This window comes from Pipra filicauda, unplaced genomic scaffold (genome assembly GCF_003945595.2).
Source record: "Pipra filicauda isolate LSUMZ 115617 unplaced genomic scaffold, ASM394559v2 scaffold269_size1075953_pilon, whole genome shotgun sequence".
In the NCBI taxonomy this organism is placed as follows: domain Eukaryota; kingdom Metazoa; phylum Chordata; class Aves; order Passeriformes; family Pipridae; genus Pipra; species Pipra filicauda.
This window is the reverse complement of record NW_024104386.1, coordinates 396,516-417,503: the sequence shown is the minus strand read 5'-3', so window position 1 is coordinate 417,503 and position 20,988 is coordinate 396,516. Positions and strand designations below refer to the sequence as shown.

Sequence of the window (20,988 nt, the reverse complement as noted above, 5' to 3'; positions counted from 1 at the left end):
AGGGGAAGGTCTGCTCTGATTAGCAACGTCCTGCTTCTTCCTCATCATATTCCATGGTCACAAACTGATTTTTTCAAGCAGAAGCTATTAAAGCAACAGCACTCCTTATCATTTACTCTCCTGGAGGTGCTGCTGAGCCCACTGGCACATCAATAGTTCCATTTTTGTTATTGATCCGTCCCACTGTTCTTGGGCAGCACTTGAGACTTGCAGACAGCTACAGCTTGCATTAAACTAGATGCTGAAGTGGTTAGATCTGGGAAAAACTTGTGGGGTAATCATGACAAGATATTTTCCAAACCTGCTTTCTCTGCCTCAGCCACGATCTCACAAGGTCATTCTTTCAATAAAATTTCTGCTTAGTGTTTTACGTTATTTCATATTTTTATATTTCATGATTTAATGGCATAGCAGGACCCATGGCATGGTGTGAGCATATCACACAAAAGGCACAGCCTTCATTTTCTTCATTTGCTGTTTTTCAGATCACTTGGCCCACAGTCACTCAAGCCACATTTCCAGTGCCCTGAAATATCCTGCACCCCGTTTTTGGGGCAATACTCCCTTTTTTCCTTATCTCCCTTTCCCCTTCCTGCACTTTCTAATTGTGAAAGCCTTGATCCTTAATTAATACAGGTAATTCCTCCCTTTCTAACATCACATGTTCCCCTTAATTAGGCACCTTTTGTAAACTGTTTTCTCATACTAAAAGCAGAGCTGTCAAACTTTAGGACAAATTTCCCATTAGATCTTTTGACACTGCAATCACAGTACTCCAGGAAACACTCACAAGAAAAAAAGATGCACATTTCTGGGTAGGGGGGGGTACAACAACTCCACAAGCCCTGGGTAACAGTGGGCTTTGAACTTCAGGGCTCTCCGTGGTGTGCAGGGGTATCCTTGGGGTGCTCTGGAGGGTGGTGGAGAGGTTCAGCTGCTGATCAAAAAGCCTTCTCAACACCAGCCCTTCAGAGGAGTGGGGCACAAGCATTGAGGCACCTCAATTGCAAATACATCATGGAATAAAAGAATCATAGAATTCTTTAGGTCGGAAAAAGATCTTTAAGGCCATCGAGTCCATTAACCCAGCGCTGCCAACCCCACCGGCAAACCATGTCCCCAGGCACCACATCTACGCGGTTTTTGAACACTTCCAGGGATGGTGAGGCCACCACTTCCCTGGGAGGTCTGGTCCAATGTCTGACCACCCTTTCAGTGAGGAAATTTTCCCCAGTATCCAATCTAAACCTCCCCTGGTGCAACTTGAGGCCATTTCCTCTTCTCCTGTCGCCTGTTACTCGTGAGAAGAGACCGACCCCCACCTGGCTGCAGCCTCCTTTGAGGGAGCTGCAGAGACTGATTAGGCCTCCCCTGAGCCTCCTTTTATCCAGGTAATTCTGCTTTTTTATATGAAGGCACATTTGGACAGCAGAGCACCTGAGCAGGTCGAGGGCTCTCAGTGAGCAAACCTCCACAACAAATGCCCTCAACTACTTGTTTCCTTTTAAATGAGCATTGCAGCAAATAAACAGTGGGTCTGGCTCATTTTTGAGTTTTTTACAGTAGTGGTGATGTCTTCTCATTATCTGTTGCTATCTGCTCATCCCTCTCCTCGTTTTATTCAATTTTTGTTCCAGTTTCAAAAGCAATATAGAACAAAAAGTGTTCATGAGGGACGGAAAAGGAGAGTGGAAATAAATTTAGAGGAAAAAAAGGAGTTTGGCAAGCCCAAAACTCAGAAGGATCTCACCTCAGTGAGTGGGATTCCAGAGATTGGTTATGCCCACCCCCACCTCTTTAAGTCAATTAATCTTACAATTGAAGCTTAAAGACTGTCAGTTCTAATTTATGCTGTTCCACGTGTGCATGATGGACAATCTGCTTCTGGAGAAACCGTGAGAAATAAATCCCTATTAAAAATGTCATCTTCCATGTGTTAAAAGAAAGCTGGAATGCTCTGGTCAAGGGACAGCAAGTAATGCACTTTATTAATGGAAGGTGCCCAAAATATTCTCATCTGTCTCCTTCACATGGTAGTGACGAATGTCATGAAATAATGAGAATTTTCTGAAGCCGTGAATGCCATAAAAATTCAATGTCAAATGACATCAGGACTACGGTAGGCATCTTAAGGCTCCTAAATGCCACGAGATATTTTATCCTTTATTTTCCATGAGATGGGATATTAGTCATTTGAAGAGCATATTTTCTGCTAGGCAGGAAAATGACATTAACTCTTTGCTTCCCAGTATTTCACCCTTTTCCTGCTATAAATATACAAAAAGGTTTTCTCTTGCTCACAGCTTGATAGAAGCTTTCATGTTCCTGCGAAGGGATCAAAGAGGACGACACAAACATTAACCAGATGATTGAGTTCCTTGAAAGCTACTCAGTGGTACTGACTGCTACAAAGGAAGAACTGCTCCACAAACTTTGATGGCATTAATTTTGCAAAGAATCCCATAAAACGAGAGGCAATCTTCCCCTGCCTTTATGTCAGACCATCCCTGCTTCCCACTTTTGTGTGTGGCTGTACAAAGTGGATGGCTCAGAGAAAATCAAAGCTGCTCTTTCTGCTTTGGGAAGGGCATCAGTTGCTCTGTTTACAGGAGGAGATGGAGCACTTTTGCTCTGTAGAGCTGGGATTCAACCAGATTGGAAGATGTTCCCATCTGCCAGAGCCACTCCACAACTGTTCCGTTGTAAATGGAGAGAAATATGTGGTTTATTGATGTTATCCAACTCATCCTGAAGTCAGTCTAAAAACCATCTGAACTGCACCTCTCAGAAGTCCTCTTCTCACCTCTGACTGTAAAACCAGCTCAGAGATAGGTTTACTTATGGAAAACTCCAAAACCAGTCGATACAAATGCCATTCCAGGTTGGAAACTGGTTTCCTAAATACAGGTAATCTTAGCACCAGCTGAGGAATCTTTCTGGATCCTCCAGTGCATCTCAAACAGCACCAGATGCTCATGGTTAGGAACCTGAATGGAGCCCTCAGTGTTCCTGGTGGAGGTGCCCATCTGTGAGCTCAGTACCTGCATTTCTACTACACTCAACACAGAATTCATCAGCACAGCACATGACACCTAAAGAGCTGTTCAGGTACCTACACACATCCTCTCACAGAATTAAAGGCATCCCACTTTCCTTAGCTTAAGTTCAACATAGCCACAATGATTTATATATATATATATATATGTATGTATATAAAATAGAATCATAGGATCATTAACGTTAGAAAAGACCTCTAAGATCATCCAACCACTAATGCAACACTGTCAGGTCCAGCACTAAACCATGTCCCTAAATGCCACCTCTATATTTTTGAACACTTCCATGGACAGTGAATCCACCACTTCCCTGGGCAGCCCATTCCAATGCTTGCCCTATATATATATATATGACCAAATATATACAATATTTTCCTCATTGCTCTGCCCTGGTGGGATGATGCATTAGGAAAACTTCTTGGAGAGATTTTTTTCCCTGATTAAGTAACTCTGCTGGGCCTCTAAAACCCAGGGAGTGAATGCTGTGCTTGGGAGAGGGCACAAAGCAGGAACAGCAGGCAATTATTCCACATGGCTGAACCAATGCACAGGGGTCTTGTCCTGCAAGATGTGATATTACAGCAGCTTCTGCCTGTTTTCCCTGGGTGTTGACACAGGAGTGATGAACTAGGAGGGAATTTTGGAAACAGGGAGGTCAGAACTAGGACAGGACTCTGGGGATTTTGAATTTCCCTTCTGAGTCTACAAAGAATTTTGGTGTGGCCTTGGGCAAGGCATGTAATCAGCTGGTTAATGAGTGCAATGCTCTAGCCTGTTGAACAGGGGTGATATTGTATCCTTGCTGCCATCCATGTCCTTCATGTGTGTTCAGACTGCAAGGCTCTAAAAGTGGAGACTTATCAGCTCCATCTGTAATCTCCAGTGCAAAAGAGCTCAATTTTCTGTGGAGGCCTGCAGGGATTCCATAACAAAAAGAGTAAAAACTGACCATAAACTACCAGGAGACAAACAGTCCTGCTGCTGCACAGCCCCCTGAGACCTGAATTTTAAACCAAACCTTCCCCAAACACCCCAGTGAGTTAAGAGATTTTCTCCATTAACCTTCTCTGCCCGTTATTTGTCAGGTTAAATTTCTTGGCCTGTGGCCAAATTTGTCATTTCAGCAGAAAAAAAAAAAAAAAAATCATTTATTCTGTGCAGTTTCAGCTTGTTTGTTTTCTGTCAGAGACTTAATTAATGATGGTGCTAAACTGCTCATTTTGTACAACAAACATACTGTCACACAGGTTTATTCAGTTCTCACTGCACAACATCCATATTATTGGATTTCACCAGGAGCTATTTTTGCATCCCTGTGATCCAGAGTAGGTGGTGCAGCAAGGACAGGGAGGATGCTCGGATGGTTTGGGCATCATGTAGGGCTTGGAAACCTCCTTCACCCTGTGGAAAGAGTTTGTTTCTCCCTCTGATTATATCATGGAGCTTCCCCCTGTGATGTGCTGTGAAACCCCACTGGCAGTGAAGCCATAAACAGGTTTGGGGATTTGCTTACCAAGAAAAGAGGTGAGGAATCTGAAGTACTTCGGGCACGGCCGTACCACGACTTCCCCCACCTCTGCCTCAGGCCAGCACGTGATGTTGTCCCACTGCCTCCTGCAACCTGGGGAGAAGAGAAAAGCAGGTGGTAGGACACATTTGAGTTGTGTCTGCTGGATGGAGCAGAGGGACTGGAGCAGGTGTGTGGAGCCCATCACCTCAGTGCAGGTACCTTTTGGAATGAAAGGCACTGAAATATTTCATTTAAACATGCAGCTTTCAGCTACCCCAGTCCCTGAAATTCAGCACTGGTGGCGTCTGTAATTCTCCAGAAATCAGCCTAGAAAGAACAGCAATTTGGTGTAAGAAGCAGGCAAATCAGAGTTGGTAGAGAACAGATTAAAAAGGCAGAAATGCCTAATCAAGTCTCTCTCTTCCTTGCCCTTATCTCTCCCTGTTGCATTAAAACACCTGATCTGAAATGTGAGACACGATCCCCCTTCCTTCTCTGCTTCCCACAAACTTCTGTCATCAGTTTTTTCTTCCCCTTGCAATGGGATGATTGGGCAGGGGCTGGGAACAGCAGGAAGGGGACACGGATGACAATCAAGGGATCAGGAGCCAAATCCCTTCCCCAGAAGGAGTTTTTCTCCTCAGAAAGGGGGAAGGCACAAAACACAGCTGTAGGCTGAGGAGGGACAGTGCTGTGGCCAGGAGATGCTCTCTGTGGAAGGGTGGTGCGAGGTGGGAGACAACCTGACCTATCCAAGCTTGGAATGAAGGGAGAAAACATGGGGTTCTGTAAAAATGAGGCATTTCTGAAGATTTTTCTGGATAGAATAAAAAACTTCCTGGGGGAAAAACATGGCATATCCTTTCTAAGGAGTTATAATGTTGTTCTGATTTCACCCTTTTATTTCTCAAAAGGCATTAGTAATACCCCACACAGGCTGCACTGTTGAATAATGTATCAGTAATACTGAAGCCAAAAGGAGTTGGAAGACTTGAATTAAATAACAAAAAATAAAAAGAAATCAGATACGCTTTTGCCTTAATATGTTACCTATTTTAGAATTCCTAATAGAATTTTGAAAACATTTCTTTTCCCTCCCTTAAATTTCCAACAGGGAGGTGTTTGGGTTGTTTCCAACAGATTGCTGCCTGGGATACACAGGTGGGTTGTCAACAGACCTCCCTTTTTTCCCAGCATCTCTGCTCTCAGTTATTTGTGATGCCCCATTAGATTGCAACACTTCCCCAAATGTGATTAAAATGCTGCTGTTCAGGCCAAGAGCCCAACAGGAGAACCAGGGAGGCGAGAAGGAAGCGCTGAGAAAACGCCTTTCACGTGCAAGCAAAGGGAGCTGTGAGAACCACTGTCAAACTGCACTTCTGGGTAATTATACCCTGCTCTGAAATTCCTCCTTTAAAACATCTTTTACTACTTGAGCTATAAAAAAAGGCTGGTGTCATCATCAGCCTGTGCACACCGAGGCAATGTGCTGTCTCAGATCAATAAAGAGAGCACACAAGAAATGCTTTGAAGCTGAAAAAGAACCCTCAGCTTATTTCAAAGTGATTTTTTTTGCAGGTTTTTTCCTCCCTTCTTTCACGAACAAACGGAACTTTTTAAATGAAGTCCTGAGGTGAGTTTATCAGAGCCTGAAAAATGGAATAAGTGATGGTATCTTTCTCATCCTGTAAGAGTTCATTAGAATTCAGTTTTCAAGTTCCTAATATCAGGTGCAAAGCTCAGTTTTAACAGCCTCATAGTTATCTGCCACCAAACAGCCAGCAGCTCCACAGGTATTAAGATATTAAAGATTCTTCCCTTGGAAAACAGATGATTTCAGGATGGGATATTTCATGCTCTACAATCTTTTCCTCCCTGAACATCAATAAATTATAGTGAGCCCATAACCTCAGGACAGGTTATAATGTAAAATAAAGTACAAGGTGATAGTATCAGATGGCTTTTTAAATATCCTGAATTATAGAGCTGGAGCATTTTTGTGATCTGTATCTCTTTTCTGTGTTGACATTTTTCACCACCACCTGTGATGGATGAAGAAAGCTTTTAGGTGTTCAGTTTTGTAACAAAAAGCTTTCTTTGATTAAAAGAAAGTGAAGATATGCAAGACTGGCCTTGCAGGACAAATAAAGCGTATCTTTAAAAATTATTTCCTCTGTAAATAGATCTTTACAGAGCCTGTTAGATCTTACACCACCATTCTTCCTTATTGCTGCCCCAGACGTGCTGAAAGTACTTGTGCAGCTCCCTGGAATGCTCCAGGTTTTAAAGGTGGGATTCATGTTCTTAAATTTACGCATCTAAAATCAGGAGTGTAAACCTAAAGAAGCCAATGGAAACCAGAGCTCTGTCTGGACCATAGGATCACAGAATCCTGGAATGGTTTAGGTTGGAAGGGACCTTAAAAATCATCCCATTCCACCCCCCTGCCATGGGCAGGGACACCTTCCACTAGCCCAGGTTGCTCCAAGCCCCGTCCAACCTGGCCTTGAACACTTCCAGGGATGGGGCAACCACAGCTTCTCTGGGCAACCTGTGCCAGGGCCTCCCCACCCTCACAGGGAAGAATTTCCTTCTAATATCTAATCCAAATCTCTCCTCTATTAATTTAAAACCATTTACCATTGTCCTATCACTATTTGTCCATGTAAAACTCACTTTTTATCTTTTTTATAAAGTCCCTTTAAGATCTCCCTATCTTTTATAAGGTCTTTTTTATAAGGACCATTTATAAGGTCCCAGAAGGCCACAGTGAGGTCTCCCCTGGAGCCTTCTTTTCTCCAGGTGAACCCCCCCAGCTCTCCCAGCCTGGCTCCAGAGCAGAGGGGCTCCAGAGCCCTTGGAGCATCTTTGTGGTTTCCTCTGGACCTGTTCTAACAGTTCTATGTCTTTCTTGTGTTGGTTATCTAAAGTTCAGTAATTTTTTAGAGATGTCCTCTTCTCTCCAATGAGTAGAAGAGGGCCTGCATGAATAACTCATGTTTAAAGAACTGGAACAATCAAAGATTGATACCTGCAAGATGTTTTGCATCTGCAGTCCAGTGCTTGCTGCTCACACTGTAACCATTCCAGCACAACATCAGGTTAAACTTTGTGCCCCTCCATCCAACCCAGGACACAGACAACCTTTATCAAAGACCCTTCCAGAAAATACCTTTCATTCTCCCAAACTGACAGACTGGCAAACTGCTGGGATCTGGGGGTTGGCAGGCAACATTCAGTCAGGGTGAGAGATGAATACCCAAGAAAATTATTTGAGGACAGAAACTGCTGCAATATGCCTTGGAAAAGGGAAATCTCTCTCTTCCTGGTGGCACCATTTGGTCTTCACGGACGTAACAAAGATGACAAGTTGTTTGGCCTAATTAAATCATGTTTGGTGATTGGTAAGTGCTTCTCCATTAATTAATTATAAATGTTGTCTTTTCCCTTGCACTTGGTATCTGTAGGAAGGATGCAAAGGTGTTTATCAATGCTTACCTGATGCAGCAGGTGCAAATGAGCCATGAATTAACCTACCCTTCAACTTCATTTCCATCAAAAGAACTGCTCTGCTCACTTGTTTCTTACCAAAAGCCAAGGAATACCCACTGCCAAGGGCTGTGCTTTGCTTTGGAAAGGATCACAGGTGAGGCTGGAGAAGCAGCATAAAAATAAGTGTGTGACTTTTCCAAGCACTTACCACATCCCTGGGTATTGGGGTACACTCTTTAAACCCTTGCAATTTTATATATATGTATATAAAGAGTCTTTTTCTCTTCAATTATTTTAACTGTGACTTCCAGACCCTCAGCTCTGTCCTGCTCTTCCCTGGTGGATGGTGAAGTGCTCTCTGGAGCCAAATATCTTCTTCTGGAAGGCTGCAGGAAAGAATCCTTCACAACTCTAATGAAGCTGCCTTTTAACCTTCCTTCAGATAAGCAGATCAAACTGGTCCTCCCTGCTCTGTAAGCCTTGCAATTAGTGTAATCACCAGTGGCCACCTCTCTCTCTCAAAGTGGACTCCTGAAGCCTTGCTCAAGGACTGGGCTGGAGGCCACACACAGGAGCTCAGACCTTTATATCCAGCAGTACAGCCTTCCCCTTTGCAAGCCAAATGCCCCACATGCAAGGCAAAGGCTGCATCAGCCTCACGGGGCTTTGCAGAGCCCTCCTCTAAGAGGTTCTGACCCAGAAGAAGTAGTTGAAGACCACTGACCCAGTCCTGGCTGCAGTGGATTAGGAAACCTCACCACAGCTGCACGCTGTGGTCACCTTTTCCACTGTCTCTGCTAAAAGTGAGTCAGAGCTCAGGCCCTCATCTCCTCTCCCCTTTTAAGGTTAATAAACAAAAATGAGGTCAATTCTCGTGAGCACAGGCACGCAGTGGTTTGCAGAACTGGCAGACTAGAGCATAAAACCCATTTATTTGAGCCCTATCTCCACTTACAGCAAATACACAGTCAGAGCTTATCTAGGAAGCAGCAGAGAATAACTTTCCTTCATGAATAAACATGACTTCCAGAGCTTTGGCACGGCTCTGGGATGGGACTGAGTTCGGCTGAGGGAAGAAATGAATGGCAGCAGGCTGGTGCCAGGCACTCTCTGAACCCAGGTGAACTCCCAGTTCAGAAAAAAACCCCTTCCAGCACGTCTCTTTCTTAGAATCTCAGGATCATTAAGGTTGGAAAAGACCTCCAAGAACATCAACCTTTGAGCCAATACCACCGTGCCCACTAAAAACTCACACCGAGTCCTCCCTAAAGAACAGGGTCACTCCTGGTCTCTTCTGAATGACATTCCCACACATTTTGCTCTTTGAAGCCATGCTCAGATGCAAAGATACCCATTTGTTGCCTGGGGTATCTCTGCATGGCTCTCACTCCCCACGGGAGACACCAGCAAGGCAAAGGCACAGCTCGGTTAAGCCAAGGCGAGATATCAGTGGGTGCCATCACAGGCTGGTGTGTTGCACTGGAAACTCATTTTCACTCCAGTTTGATATCAGCAGGCACTTTCCAAGCTCTCAAGAGGAGTTAGGGCTGTAAATAGCTCTGGGGTGACATTTATTCTCCAGCTGACAAGCTCAGGCAGAAGAGCAGCCTGGGGGCTCACCCCGGGTTTGCCCAGTTTGGTCCCATTACAACCATCTCATTACAGCCAATTATCATGGCATCAATCTTCCTGAGCACTAAGCTTTTGCCTGGCTGAAGAAAATAGACCCCCAAAAGATGCTTCCTGCAACAATCTACTCACTCAGATCCAGACAGGCAGCTTGAATTTAATCAGAGTGGAGGTGAGGAAAACCCATCATCAGCCTTGGGTTACTACAACTGCCCCAAGCTCCAATAAGCAGAGACCTCCCAAATCAGGGATAATCTTCCATTTAAAAGTTATGTGTAATAATAATAATAATAATAATAATAATAATAATAATAATAATAATAAAACCTTAGTTACATTCTTTTTCTTCCACAAATCTTTTAAATTAAAAGCAACTCAATTTTGCTTCTGAACCCGTGGAAAATTTTAAAACTCACAACCTCCTGGGCCAAGGAGTTGCAGTTTTAAGTGTCCACTGACAGAAAAAACATATCCTTTTCTGAATTTACTTTGAACCTGCTCATTGATGGTTTCACTAGGAATTGCCTAGTTCTTCTACAAAGACAGAAATACTCACAGCTGAACAACAAAATCCCTTTCCCTGGGGAGAAAAACCATAAAATCCTCTTTAATATCCCTCCTTGGGCATCTCTTTTTCAAGCTGAAGTGTCCCTGCCTTTTTAGTAGCTTCTAGCATGGAAACAGCTCCCTATTTTTACTCCTTTGTATCTTTTGTGGTTTTAATTCTTCCCCATCCTGCCCTGGACTTGCAGAATAGAGTTTTACCTTATTTTTCCATGACAGATTGGGTTTGACCTGGGTTAGCTTGACTCCAAGGCTTACTAAATGTATCTTCCCACCCTTCCCTGCAAAATTCACTGTGTTCCCTGCTGTGCCCTGCTCCCCTCAGCCCCACTCACACTCAAACACCCCGTGAGCATCTCTCCTCCCCCAGCTCCACCTCATCGCCTTTTTGTTTTTATCCCCACTGCTCCAAAGCAAACCCATCCCCTCAGAGCTCCCCTTTCAGCTTTCCACAGCTCTGCATTTCATAGAATCACAGAATCAGCTGGGTTGGAAGGGACCTCCGAGATCATCCAGTCCAACCCTTGATCCAACCCCGCCGTGGTTCCCAGCCCATGGCACTGATGCCACATCCAGTCTGTCCTTAAACACCTCCAGGGATGGAGAATCCCCCACTTCCCTGGGCAGCCCATTCCAATGGCTGAGCACCCTCTCTGCAAAGAAATTCTTCCTAATGTCCAACCTAACCCTCCCCTGGCACAGCTGCAGACCCAGCCCTCTTGTCTTGCTGATGGTTGCCTGGGAAAAGAGACCAACCCCCCCCTGGCTCCCCCCTCCTGTCAGGGAGTTGCAGAGAGTGAGGAGGTCTCCCCTGAGCCTCCTCTTCTCCAGGCTGAGCCCCCCCAGCTCCCTCAGCCTCTCCTCACAGCACTTGTGCTCCAGTCCCTTCCCCAGCCTTGTTGCTCTCCTCTGGCCCTGCTCCAGCCCCTCCATGTCCTTCCTGAGCTGAGGGCCCAGAACTGGACACAGCACTCCAGGGGTGGCCTCCCCAGCGCTGAGTCCAGGGGCAGAATCCCTTCCCTGGCCCTGTTGGCCACCCTGTTCCTGAGCCAGGCCAGGATCCATTGGCCCTCTTGTCCCCCTGGGCACACTCGGGCTCCTGTTCAGCTCCCTGTCCACCCCCACTCCCAGCTCCCTTCCTGCCTGGCTGCTCTCCAGCCACTCTGTCCCCAGCCTGTAGCGCTGCAGGGGGTTGTTGTGGCCAAAGTGGATATTTTTTGTTGTATTTTGATGACAGTGCCTGCCCTCTCTTCAGCACGGTGGGCAGGATGTGATGGAGGAACCACTCGGCTGAAGGCAAACCACAGCCCTGCCAGGGCAAACCCTGGCACGGGGGCATTTCCTCCCCACCACTGATGTGCTCTTTGAGGCTCCTTCAGTCACCCTCAGTGAGGGATTTGCAGCTCCACTTCAGCAGGACCTGGGCAACCACAGAGAGCAAAAAGGATCCCCAAACTGAGGGCAAAAAGAGTTTGCCTTGGACTTTGCCTCAGTATCTCAAGGCAGAGAGACACTGATTTCATTTTTCCCACTCTGGACTTGATGATCTTAAAGGTCCTTTCCAACCTTCATGATTTTATACCAAGAACACCATTACTTGCTATAAGAGCTGGTTTGCACTTCTGCACTGGCTTCCAGTAGAAAGCTGTCCAAGCACTCAACAGGAAATATTAAAAGATGACTTTATTCCTAAATGTTTGCAGAAATTTCACTTAAAGGCATATGAAGGAAACCTCACCTTAAGCCCCCCAGACTGAGTCATTCCACTCAGCATGAAAGAAATCACCAGAGACTATTTTTGGAGGATTATTTTTAAGCACGAAAATCCTGTGAGTTTTTCCATCATCAACATCTACTAGTAAACAAGTTAAAAAAAAAAGAAAAGTTTGTAATCCTTCAGACTTTCTCTAACCAACAAACTAAACAAACACTTGGCCTTTTTCATCCCTCCAGATCACTCTTTTTATAAATCAAATTTGATTTCTCTCTCCAAAATCAAATTTATAAATCAAAAGCCCTTCTGCCTAATTCCAGCACATGTAAACTGAAACAAAAGATCCAAGATTTAAGATGAAGATTTACAAAGTGGCTTGCCAAAACCATGACTTATCTCCTCACCAGCCTCTAAACAAGAGATACATCTCCAGTGATCTGACATGGAACACGCTTAAAGGATTATTCCAGGGCTTCCTCACTTCTTGCTGAAATCCCTCTGCTCTTCCAGGAGTTGTGGAAAACTGGATTTATAGAGAACCAGACTGTGAATTTAGGTACCTACCCTTCCTGTAAGTTTTTTTCCCCATATTGGCATTTCCAGACAGAATGTCTAGTGAAGATGGCTTGGCTCAACCTCTGGGAACACCTTTTTCAACATAACTTATGGTGTCTGCAATTCTTCCCAGTGCACTTATCCTGGATAAAAAAGGCGGATTCCATCGTGCCAGTGCTCTGACAGAGACAACATTAAAACAAAAACAAAGTAAAGATGAAGAAGGAGAGATTTTTTAACCACAAATCTGATGGGATGTGAAGGGGACAAACCCAAGCTGCTGTCAGAAACAAAACCTCTGCACAGATGGATTTAATCCGAGCCATTATCCAGAGCTTTGAAAATGTTTTTAATTTGCTTCTCCAATGGCACAGTCTCCTTATTTTTACAACCTTTGCATAACTGAGGCAGTGTGCATCTGTATATTATCCCAAAGTAACCGAAAAGTCTGCTGGCATTTAAAACTGTGACATATTCTCCAAACTGAAATGCCTTTTCCAACACAAGATTTATGTCTGCTAAGTGGCTGTTAATCCTGACAAGCCACGAGGCAGCTGTTCCCTAATCAAATAAACACTGCTGCTTGTTAGGAAGTTTCCAGCCAGGACGAGTCAGCACCAGGCAAAACCAAAGCAAAGCCTCCACCCCTACAGTGTTTTAAGGCAGAAAACAGATATTTTAACATCTTTTCTCCTGATTTTGGCTGTAGAAAGGTGAGTTCAAAGCAAAAATCAGCTGTTGGCTTTACAGAGAAGAATGATGAGGTGCTGTGTGGATCTCTGAGTTGCATCCTGTTGATGTCCAGGTGCCAGGATGGGCTCAGACAGCACAAAGCAACCACTATTAGAATCACAGAATCATTAAGGTCTGAAAAGACCTCAAGATCATTGACTCCAGCTGTTAATGCAGCACTGCCACTAAAATATCCCTCCAAAACTCATCTGGGAATTAGCAGTCATCACTGGAGACATCCAGCCTCCTTGAGCAGTGGGTCACTGAGCAAGACTGGGCAGCCAAATAACAGCTTTGCAGGGGAAACATCTTTGGGTACTATTTCCTCAGGAAGAGACTGATGGCCTGCAAGAAGAGCCATCAGCTTTGGGCTGGATGAAAGCAGCCAAGCCCAAAGTCTGGGGGCTGCTCACAGCTGAGGGTTGAAGCTGAGCTTACCACCATGACAACCTGTGCTTTCTTCTAGTCTTTCAGAGGCCAGATTTCCTGGTGTGGTCAAAGGAAGGTTTATCCTCTCAACATTAAAGGGCAAATTTATTCCTTTCTGATTTCCAGGGAGCACGTGCCCCCTCTGCAGGAGCTGCAGCATGGATTGCTGTTGGCTGGGAAGAGTCCCAGAGCAGATGAGGAAAGGGTTAAAATGAAGCAAGACCATCTGGAGGACCCACTGAATGGCCTGTCCCAACTGAGTGTCGTGGCCACTGCACAATGACTGGAAGAAAATCTTCTGTTAAATAAAATTGGCTGCCACTGCACAATGACTGGAAGAAAATCTTCTGTTAAATAAAATTGGCTTTGGTACCAATCCTAAATGAGAGTCTGAGGTCTAAGGCCTTGATGTCTCATGGCTGAACTTTGTGTTCCTGTAGGAGAGGCCACACTGTGAAGGAAAGGAGAGGACTGAGGATCTGCTCAAATGCTGCTGGTCAGAGCAAGAACGAAACCAAGAGGCCCTTTGTATCACCCAGACCCTCAGTAACAGGAAAAAAAAAGAAATCAAAAATTAAGAAAAGACAACATGGAAAGAAGTCCAGCAGGTCCTTTGAGAGATCATCAAGATTTAGATTGTGTTTTAGACCAAGCTAAGCTGTTCTCCAGGCTTCTTTGACTATGTGGGCAAGATGTTCAGGGTTTGATTTAACTGACTACTGGCAATCATTTAATGCCATTCCCAATATTCCAGGGTATGTGAGATTTTTGGAGAGGCTGATGAATGTGGTACAAGACTTATGAGAGCTCTACACAATTCTGAAATGACAGGTGGAATCACAGAATCATTTAGGTTGGAATAGACCTCTGAGATCACCAAGTCCAACCATCAACCAGCACCACCACCGTGTTCACCACTAACTCATGTCCCCAAGTGTCACATCCACACGTTTTCTGAACACTTCCAGGGATGGTGACTCCACCACTTCCCTGGGAATCCTGTTTCAGTGCTTGACAACCCTTTCCTTGAAGACATTTTTTCCTAATATCTAATATTTTAGGAATATTTATAAATATTTTACATATTTATATTATATATCTAATATTTATCTAATTTTTATCTAATTTAAACCTCCCCTGACACAGAGACAGAGCAGGACTGACACATCACCTATCTCAGGAGGTTCTTATGCAACTGGAAGGTGAGAATTCACTTGAACTTTTGCAGGCAAGGAACTATTAATTATTTCTTATCTTGCTGCACTATATAAGCAGATGGTGATGAATAAACAGCCTCCTAATTTAAACTTCATCAACGTTTTTCCAGTTTGATTTTTAATTTCCATATGTTCACTGCTTCTTCTCCCATCAAATATGCTTTGACTTCTTCAAAGGGGACTGACAGAGACCCCACACCCACCCAAGCTCCAAATTTGGCTTTTCAAGCCAGGCCTGTGGAACAGCAAAAGCAAAATTCAGAGTTTAAACAACACGGGCCATTTCCCACCTGGATTTTTTTGCCTGTGATGGTGCCAATGATGAGCTTGCAGGACTCTTTCCATTGCCCAGCACAAGTGTGAGGTGTCAGGAAGTTAAGCAGTTGTGAACAGGCATTGGGAGGGGGATTGGAGCTATGTTCTTTTTCATGTTTTCCACTTTTCAGACTTTTTTATTGGGTTTTAATTCCTGCTTCCAAGACACACAGGTCCAGAGTGCAAATATAAAGTGCAGTGATGAAGTACTGGAGCTTCAGGCCAGGTTGGATGAGGCTCTGGGATAGTGGAAGGTGTTTCTGCCCATGGCAGGGGGTTGGAATGAGATGGTCTTTAAGGTCCCTCTTAAATCATTCCATGATTCTGTGATTCCATGAAGGCCATTTATTGTAGGATGTCCTGCTTCCTCCAGCTTGGTCTCCAGAGCTTCTCATCCCACCCAAACACAAGTAACAGCTCCTTATTTAACTGCCATCCCTAAATGACTCCCCTGCTTCTTAAAGAGTATCTGATTGCAGAGCAAACTGATTACCAATAATGGGATAAACAGATAATGAGCTGAGCCTGGACCTGATTGACTTTCTTGGCTTTTTAACAAAAAAAAAAGAAAGAGGGTTCCTCTTCTTTATTTTTTTTTAAATTATTTTATTTGTGTGCTTCAGTTTCAGCTGAACTGTTTATAAACATTTGTGGTATTTTATCTAATGATCCCAGCCATAAGAACGGCACATTTCTGGTGAGGAAAGCTGGATACTTGACACATAAAACTCCAGATTTCACCAGTCAGCACCCAGGTACGTCTGTGTGTGACTCAATCCAGCAGCACTTTCTCCTTTAACTGTGTAATGAGGGGAGGAATAACCAAAACTCCCTCTAGAACATGGAAAAACCCGGCAAAAAAGGCTTTTATAGCCCTTCATAAAAATGGCACAATGATTTCAGTTGAGTCTGAGGTCCTTCAGAAACACAGTCTGCACTGAGATGAGGAATTTTGTACATTCTCCCCTGCACTGAGCAGGTGAATCCTGTCACTTGCCCAGCAACAAGTTTTTCAAAGGATTTTTTTAAATAATGCCTCAAATTGAGCATTTGGGGGGGGTGGGTGGGTGTAAAGGGCTGGAAAAATCATCTAACACCCAAGTGAAGGTTTAGCCTCCTGAAGTGCAGTTCTGTATGTGAATGGACAGATTCATCCCTTTCTAATCATGGAGCTGGGATTTCACCTCATTTGGTCCCTCCAAGACAGTGAACATCAAAATGGGGATCATCTGATAAATGTGATTATTTCCAACACAGCTGAGCTGCTCACTAAGAATCCCCTCATAGTAAACAAAGGTTTTGTCAGCAGGCAAGACAATCTGAACAAAATTCATCACATCCTAAACCAGATGCCAGAACACACTAGAGATGCCTAAAACCAAATCTCTCGACAAAAGTCATTCCCATGCCATGTCTAAAATCAGTCTCAGTCTACTTAGTCTTGATTCTATGGTAAAGAATCCTCTCCTGTATTGAATCACACATGTCATTTTATATCTTTGCTAGTTACTTCAGCATGGAGTTATAAAACACCAAGGCACAGGACTGCAAGGACAATCCTGCTCATGAAATCCAGCCCTGTGCCGCAACATGAACCGCGTCCTACACACCCTGCCATAAACTGGGCAAGCTCTGCCACCAAGTCAATAAAACAAAACACTCCTTCCTGCAGACCTCCAGAAAGGCTGTTTGGTATCCTCTGATGGTTACAAACTTCCTTTAAAGTCCAGACTTTGATCTCCCAGCCGTTTGATTCTCCCGTGTACACGCCGCCGGCTTCAATTGCTTTTCCCTGTGGATTTCTCCCGAACTGCATCCTCTGTGGCCTTTCCCCTGCTGAAAAACAAACTTCTCCTCATCAGAGGTGGGCATGTTTTTGTGACCTCTGGTCATGGAATCATAAAATCATAGAATCATCAAGGTTGGAAGGGACCTTTAAGATCATCAAGCCCAACTGTCAAGTCTCCTCAAATGTGGGAAACTTCACAGACACTGAATCACACTCCTGGCAGGGAATAGAGGGATTCACACAGATCATCCACTCCCACCCCCTGCCATGGGCAGGGACACCTCACACTAGCCCAGGTTGCTCCAAGCCCCATCCAACCTGGCCTTGGACACTTCCAGGGATGGGGCAGCCCCAGCTTCTCTGGGCAACCTGTGCCAGGGCCTCCCCGCTCTCACAGGGAAGGATTCCTTCCTAATATCCAATCTAAACCTCCACTCTTTCATTTTGAAGCCATTCCCCCCCCTGTCACTCCAGGCCCTTGTAAATAGTCTCCTTCCATTTTTCCTGTAGGTTTCTTTCAGGTCCTGGAAGGCCACAATTAAGTCACCCCAAAGGTGACTTGGGTGAACAACCCCAACTCTCCCAGCCTTTTCCTCCCAGCAGAGCTGCTCCATCCCTCTGATCATCTTGGTGACCTCCTCTAGACTTTCTCCAATGGGTCCCTGTCCTTCCTGTGCTGGGAAGCTCAGAGCTGAAGACAGGTGGGGTCTAGGTGAGGTCTCATAAGAGGGGCAGAACAATCAACAGGAGTCCTGTGGTCCAGGACTGGTGGCACCAGGAGCAGCAACTGGCACCTACAACCAGCACTGAGAGCACAGAGGTTTAATTTCATGTTTATACCCTCCCCTCTCCCATCAGGAATGAATACCAGGAATGGGTGTTGGAAGGCAAAAAACCTCTAAGACAGATGTTATTGTTTATCAGTTGAAATCCTGCTTATCCAGTGATCACCCTCAGCACCACCATCAAGTGTTCTTAATGAGTGACTAATCTATCTGACACATCAAATTACAGCTGTGATTAAGCCCCTCTCACCAACACAATCAATAATGGCTTCTAAACAAAGCTTTATGTCCACAATGTACCGAAACAGTGTTTGCTTATTTCCACTCATTTAATTAGCGAGGATAACAAATTGGTTGTTAAATTCTTAAACCTCAAGTGATTTTCCTTCTGCTCAAAGGATGTGGAATGTGCGGAAGGCAACACACCTCCTGGCCATAAATCAAGGTATTACACTGCAGATCACAGGGAATCTCAATTGCTTTCCATCATCCTGTTCTGGGGGATGGAACCGTGTTAAAATCACATTTTTCCTGCGAGTTTTACTGGGTTTTTTCTTTCCAGCAACACTCAGATGAGACAGTCATCACCTTCATACTATCTCCTATCAGCACCTTCAAGAGATTTCTCCCCAACAAACTTCCCCCTCGCCCACAACCGTCAAAGTTTTATTTTGCTCAGCTCCATTTATTGAGTTATGGAGCCCCACTCCAGAAAAACATCTTTTTTTTTACCTACTTGTGCCTTAAACGCTCCACAGGGAAAACACATCCCATGCAGGCACTTTGAAATCATCTGTCCACACCACTTTCAAAACAGACTTCTCCATAAACTGACCCACTCAGAGTCACTCATTTTTTGGGCCAACACTTGAGAGATTCTGGTTTCTTTCTGTTCACTCCAGGGCAGCCATGAGTGTCTGGATTAAAGTCAGGTACTGAGCCTTTAAATACCTGATGATGTTTTGAGGCAAATGGATTCCAACTGCCTTCCACGGAATTTGCCCTGTAACATTTGGCTGGGCACACCCTGTGTCCCTGCACATCCCTGTTCCACACCAGTGTCACCACTGACCATTTCAGGGCATGCTGATGTACACAAGCATCTGACATTAACCCAATCCATGGACAAAAACCTGTTTACAGTGCTCGCAACTGCAATCTCTGAATCACTATTTATGAGTAGTGACTGGTGGAAATGTAAACTTCTCCTAGTCCAATATTTCAGTGTTCCATTGTGAACCTCCCCCTCCTTCCAAAGGATTTCCCTATACTTGCTAATGCTTGAGCATTAAGGGCTTTTGCCTGTCTTTACTTCAGAACTGGGAAAAATGTTTTCAGCAGTTTAATTCGGTGGTTAGAGAGAGGAAAAAAAAAAAAAAAAAGCTGTTTTGGATTAAAGTTTCCAATGAGAAAAATCATTTTGACAAAGCAGAAAAAAATATTATCACTTCAAGTATTTATTTTTCTGCTTTTAACGAACTGTATGTAATCGAATTTCTTTAAATATCCACAAAAACGAAATGAAGTATTTAGTTGGCTTTCAGATGAATGTTTTGAACTACCCTGACTTTTCCCTTTACTGGATTCCAGGAGAACATTTCTTCAAACAGCTCCACTTAACTGTACAGGGACACTTGAAACAGCTTCCATATCAAAGCAAACCGTCTCTTAGCAGATAAAAGCAGGGGCCAAAAGCCTTCCTTGCATCCAGTAAAGCTCCTCCTGGGATCAGCTGGCCCAAGGATGTTATTCCATCATTAAGCAGCATGGAACAGTCCTTCAGTCTGTGGCCTGACTGCACACAATGCCAAGGGAGAGAGGATGAGGACACATCTTCTTCCCCTTTTTCCTCTTTCAGGAAGAGGGATGTAAATATCAAGCAGGATATGCATCTTCCCACCCTTTCCCTCGGCAATGTGATCCCTTCTTTTAGGATCTTGACAGCCCAACCTTGGTCCCTACACCTCTTTTACTTACAAAAACAAGACTGGTGACTTGAGAGAGGCACTTGGAGGGGGAGAGATCCAACTGGATGTCTTGGGGCTAAGTTCCTTCCTCCTTTCCTGATCACCGAAAGGATTAACGAGATCAGAGACCCTTCCAGGAGGACTGCTCGGTGTGGTGTGTGCTCCATGAACAAGGAGAGGACCTCAGCTGCCTGCCCCAACTCCAGAGATACCTTGCAGCCTTGGAAAACCCCCTCCCTTACTCTGCTTCACCACCAGGACAGCAGCAACCTTGGCATGGGGATGGGAGGGCAGTTTAATGGAAGGAGAAGTTTGCCACGGCTTCCCTTGAACCTGGGAGCTTCAGGCTTTCACATCCCAGGGAAAAACTGGTTAAGGAACTTCCACTTCAGAGAGATGGATGACTGTGATTAAACACACCTAAGTTAGGCTTACCCAGCTGGAAGGCAGCGAGGGAACCCTGGAGAGCTATTCCAACTCTTGGCTGATTGAACTGTGCTTTGGAAGGGCCTATTTCTCTCCCTCCTAAAGAGCTCAGGATCACCTGGAGTGACTGCCCTGCTCCAGCAGGGGTGAGAAATGGCCTGGGGAAGGCAGATGTGAGGCTGGGGGATGTTGGCTTGCTGGCCAGGGAGAGAAGAGAGCATTCCCATATTCCCATACCTGCAGTCTGGTTATCCCCAATAAGCTCTGCCAAGCACTGGCTCCGCTCCTCCTCGATCTCCTGCATGATGCTGCACTCTGGCCGTGTGCTGGACGCCTGCAGAGAGGGTAGAGAAGGACAGAGTGAGCAAAACCCACCCTCAGAGACGCATCCCTGGGGATTCATGGCCTCATGGAGTGACCTGGAGCTCTCCAGGGCCACTGCACAGTGGTGACACACAACCAGCCTTATTCTCTGTCTGCCTGAGAGAAGAGGGTGCACCCCGGAGCCTGCTGAGAAATCTGCATTTCCCTTAGGAAAAAAAACCCCATGACTTATTTTTTCCTGATGATCAGGAGCAATCCTGCTACTTTGTGCTCCAGGAACCCTGCCTGGATAACCAAAACCACCAGCTATGTAGGGCAGGGAGACAGCAGCTTTAATATTCATGCCAAGAGCAGTGGGATCTGGGCTTCATGGTTTATTCCCTCCATCCTCACAGGGGCTGTCTCCTGGTTCTTGCTAATTCAAAGCAAAACAAAAACCAAATCAAATAAGAACCAAACCTCTGATGCAGATTAGGAGATCAAG

General features: G+C 44.9%; 1 protein-coding gene across 1 annotated transcript in view; it reads right to left on the bottom strand.

Annotated features, from left to right (window-relative positions):
- The window catches only part of LOC113996142 (vasoactive intestinal polypeptide receptor), a 101,196-nt gene that overhangs the window by 43,442 nt on the left and 36,766 nt on the right, over positions 1–20,988 (bottom strand). The window contains exons 2-3 of the mRNA XM_027736845.2: positions 20,418–20,514; positions 4,570–4,677 (exon numbers count right to left, since the gene is read on the bottom strand). Coding sequence (XP_027592646.1) covers positions 4,570–4,677; positions 20,418–20,514 — 205 coding nt within the window. The remainder of the gene's footprint in view (positions 1–4,569; positions 4,678–20,417; positions 20,515–20,988) is intronic.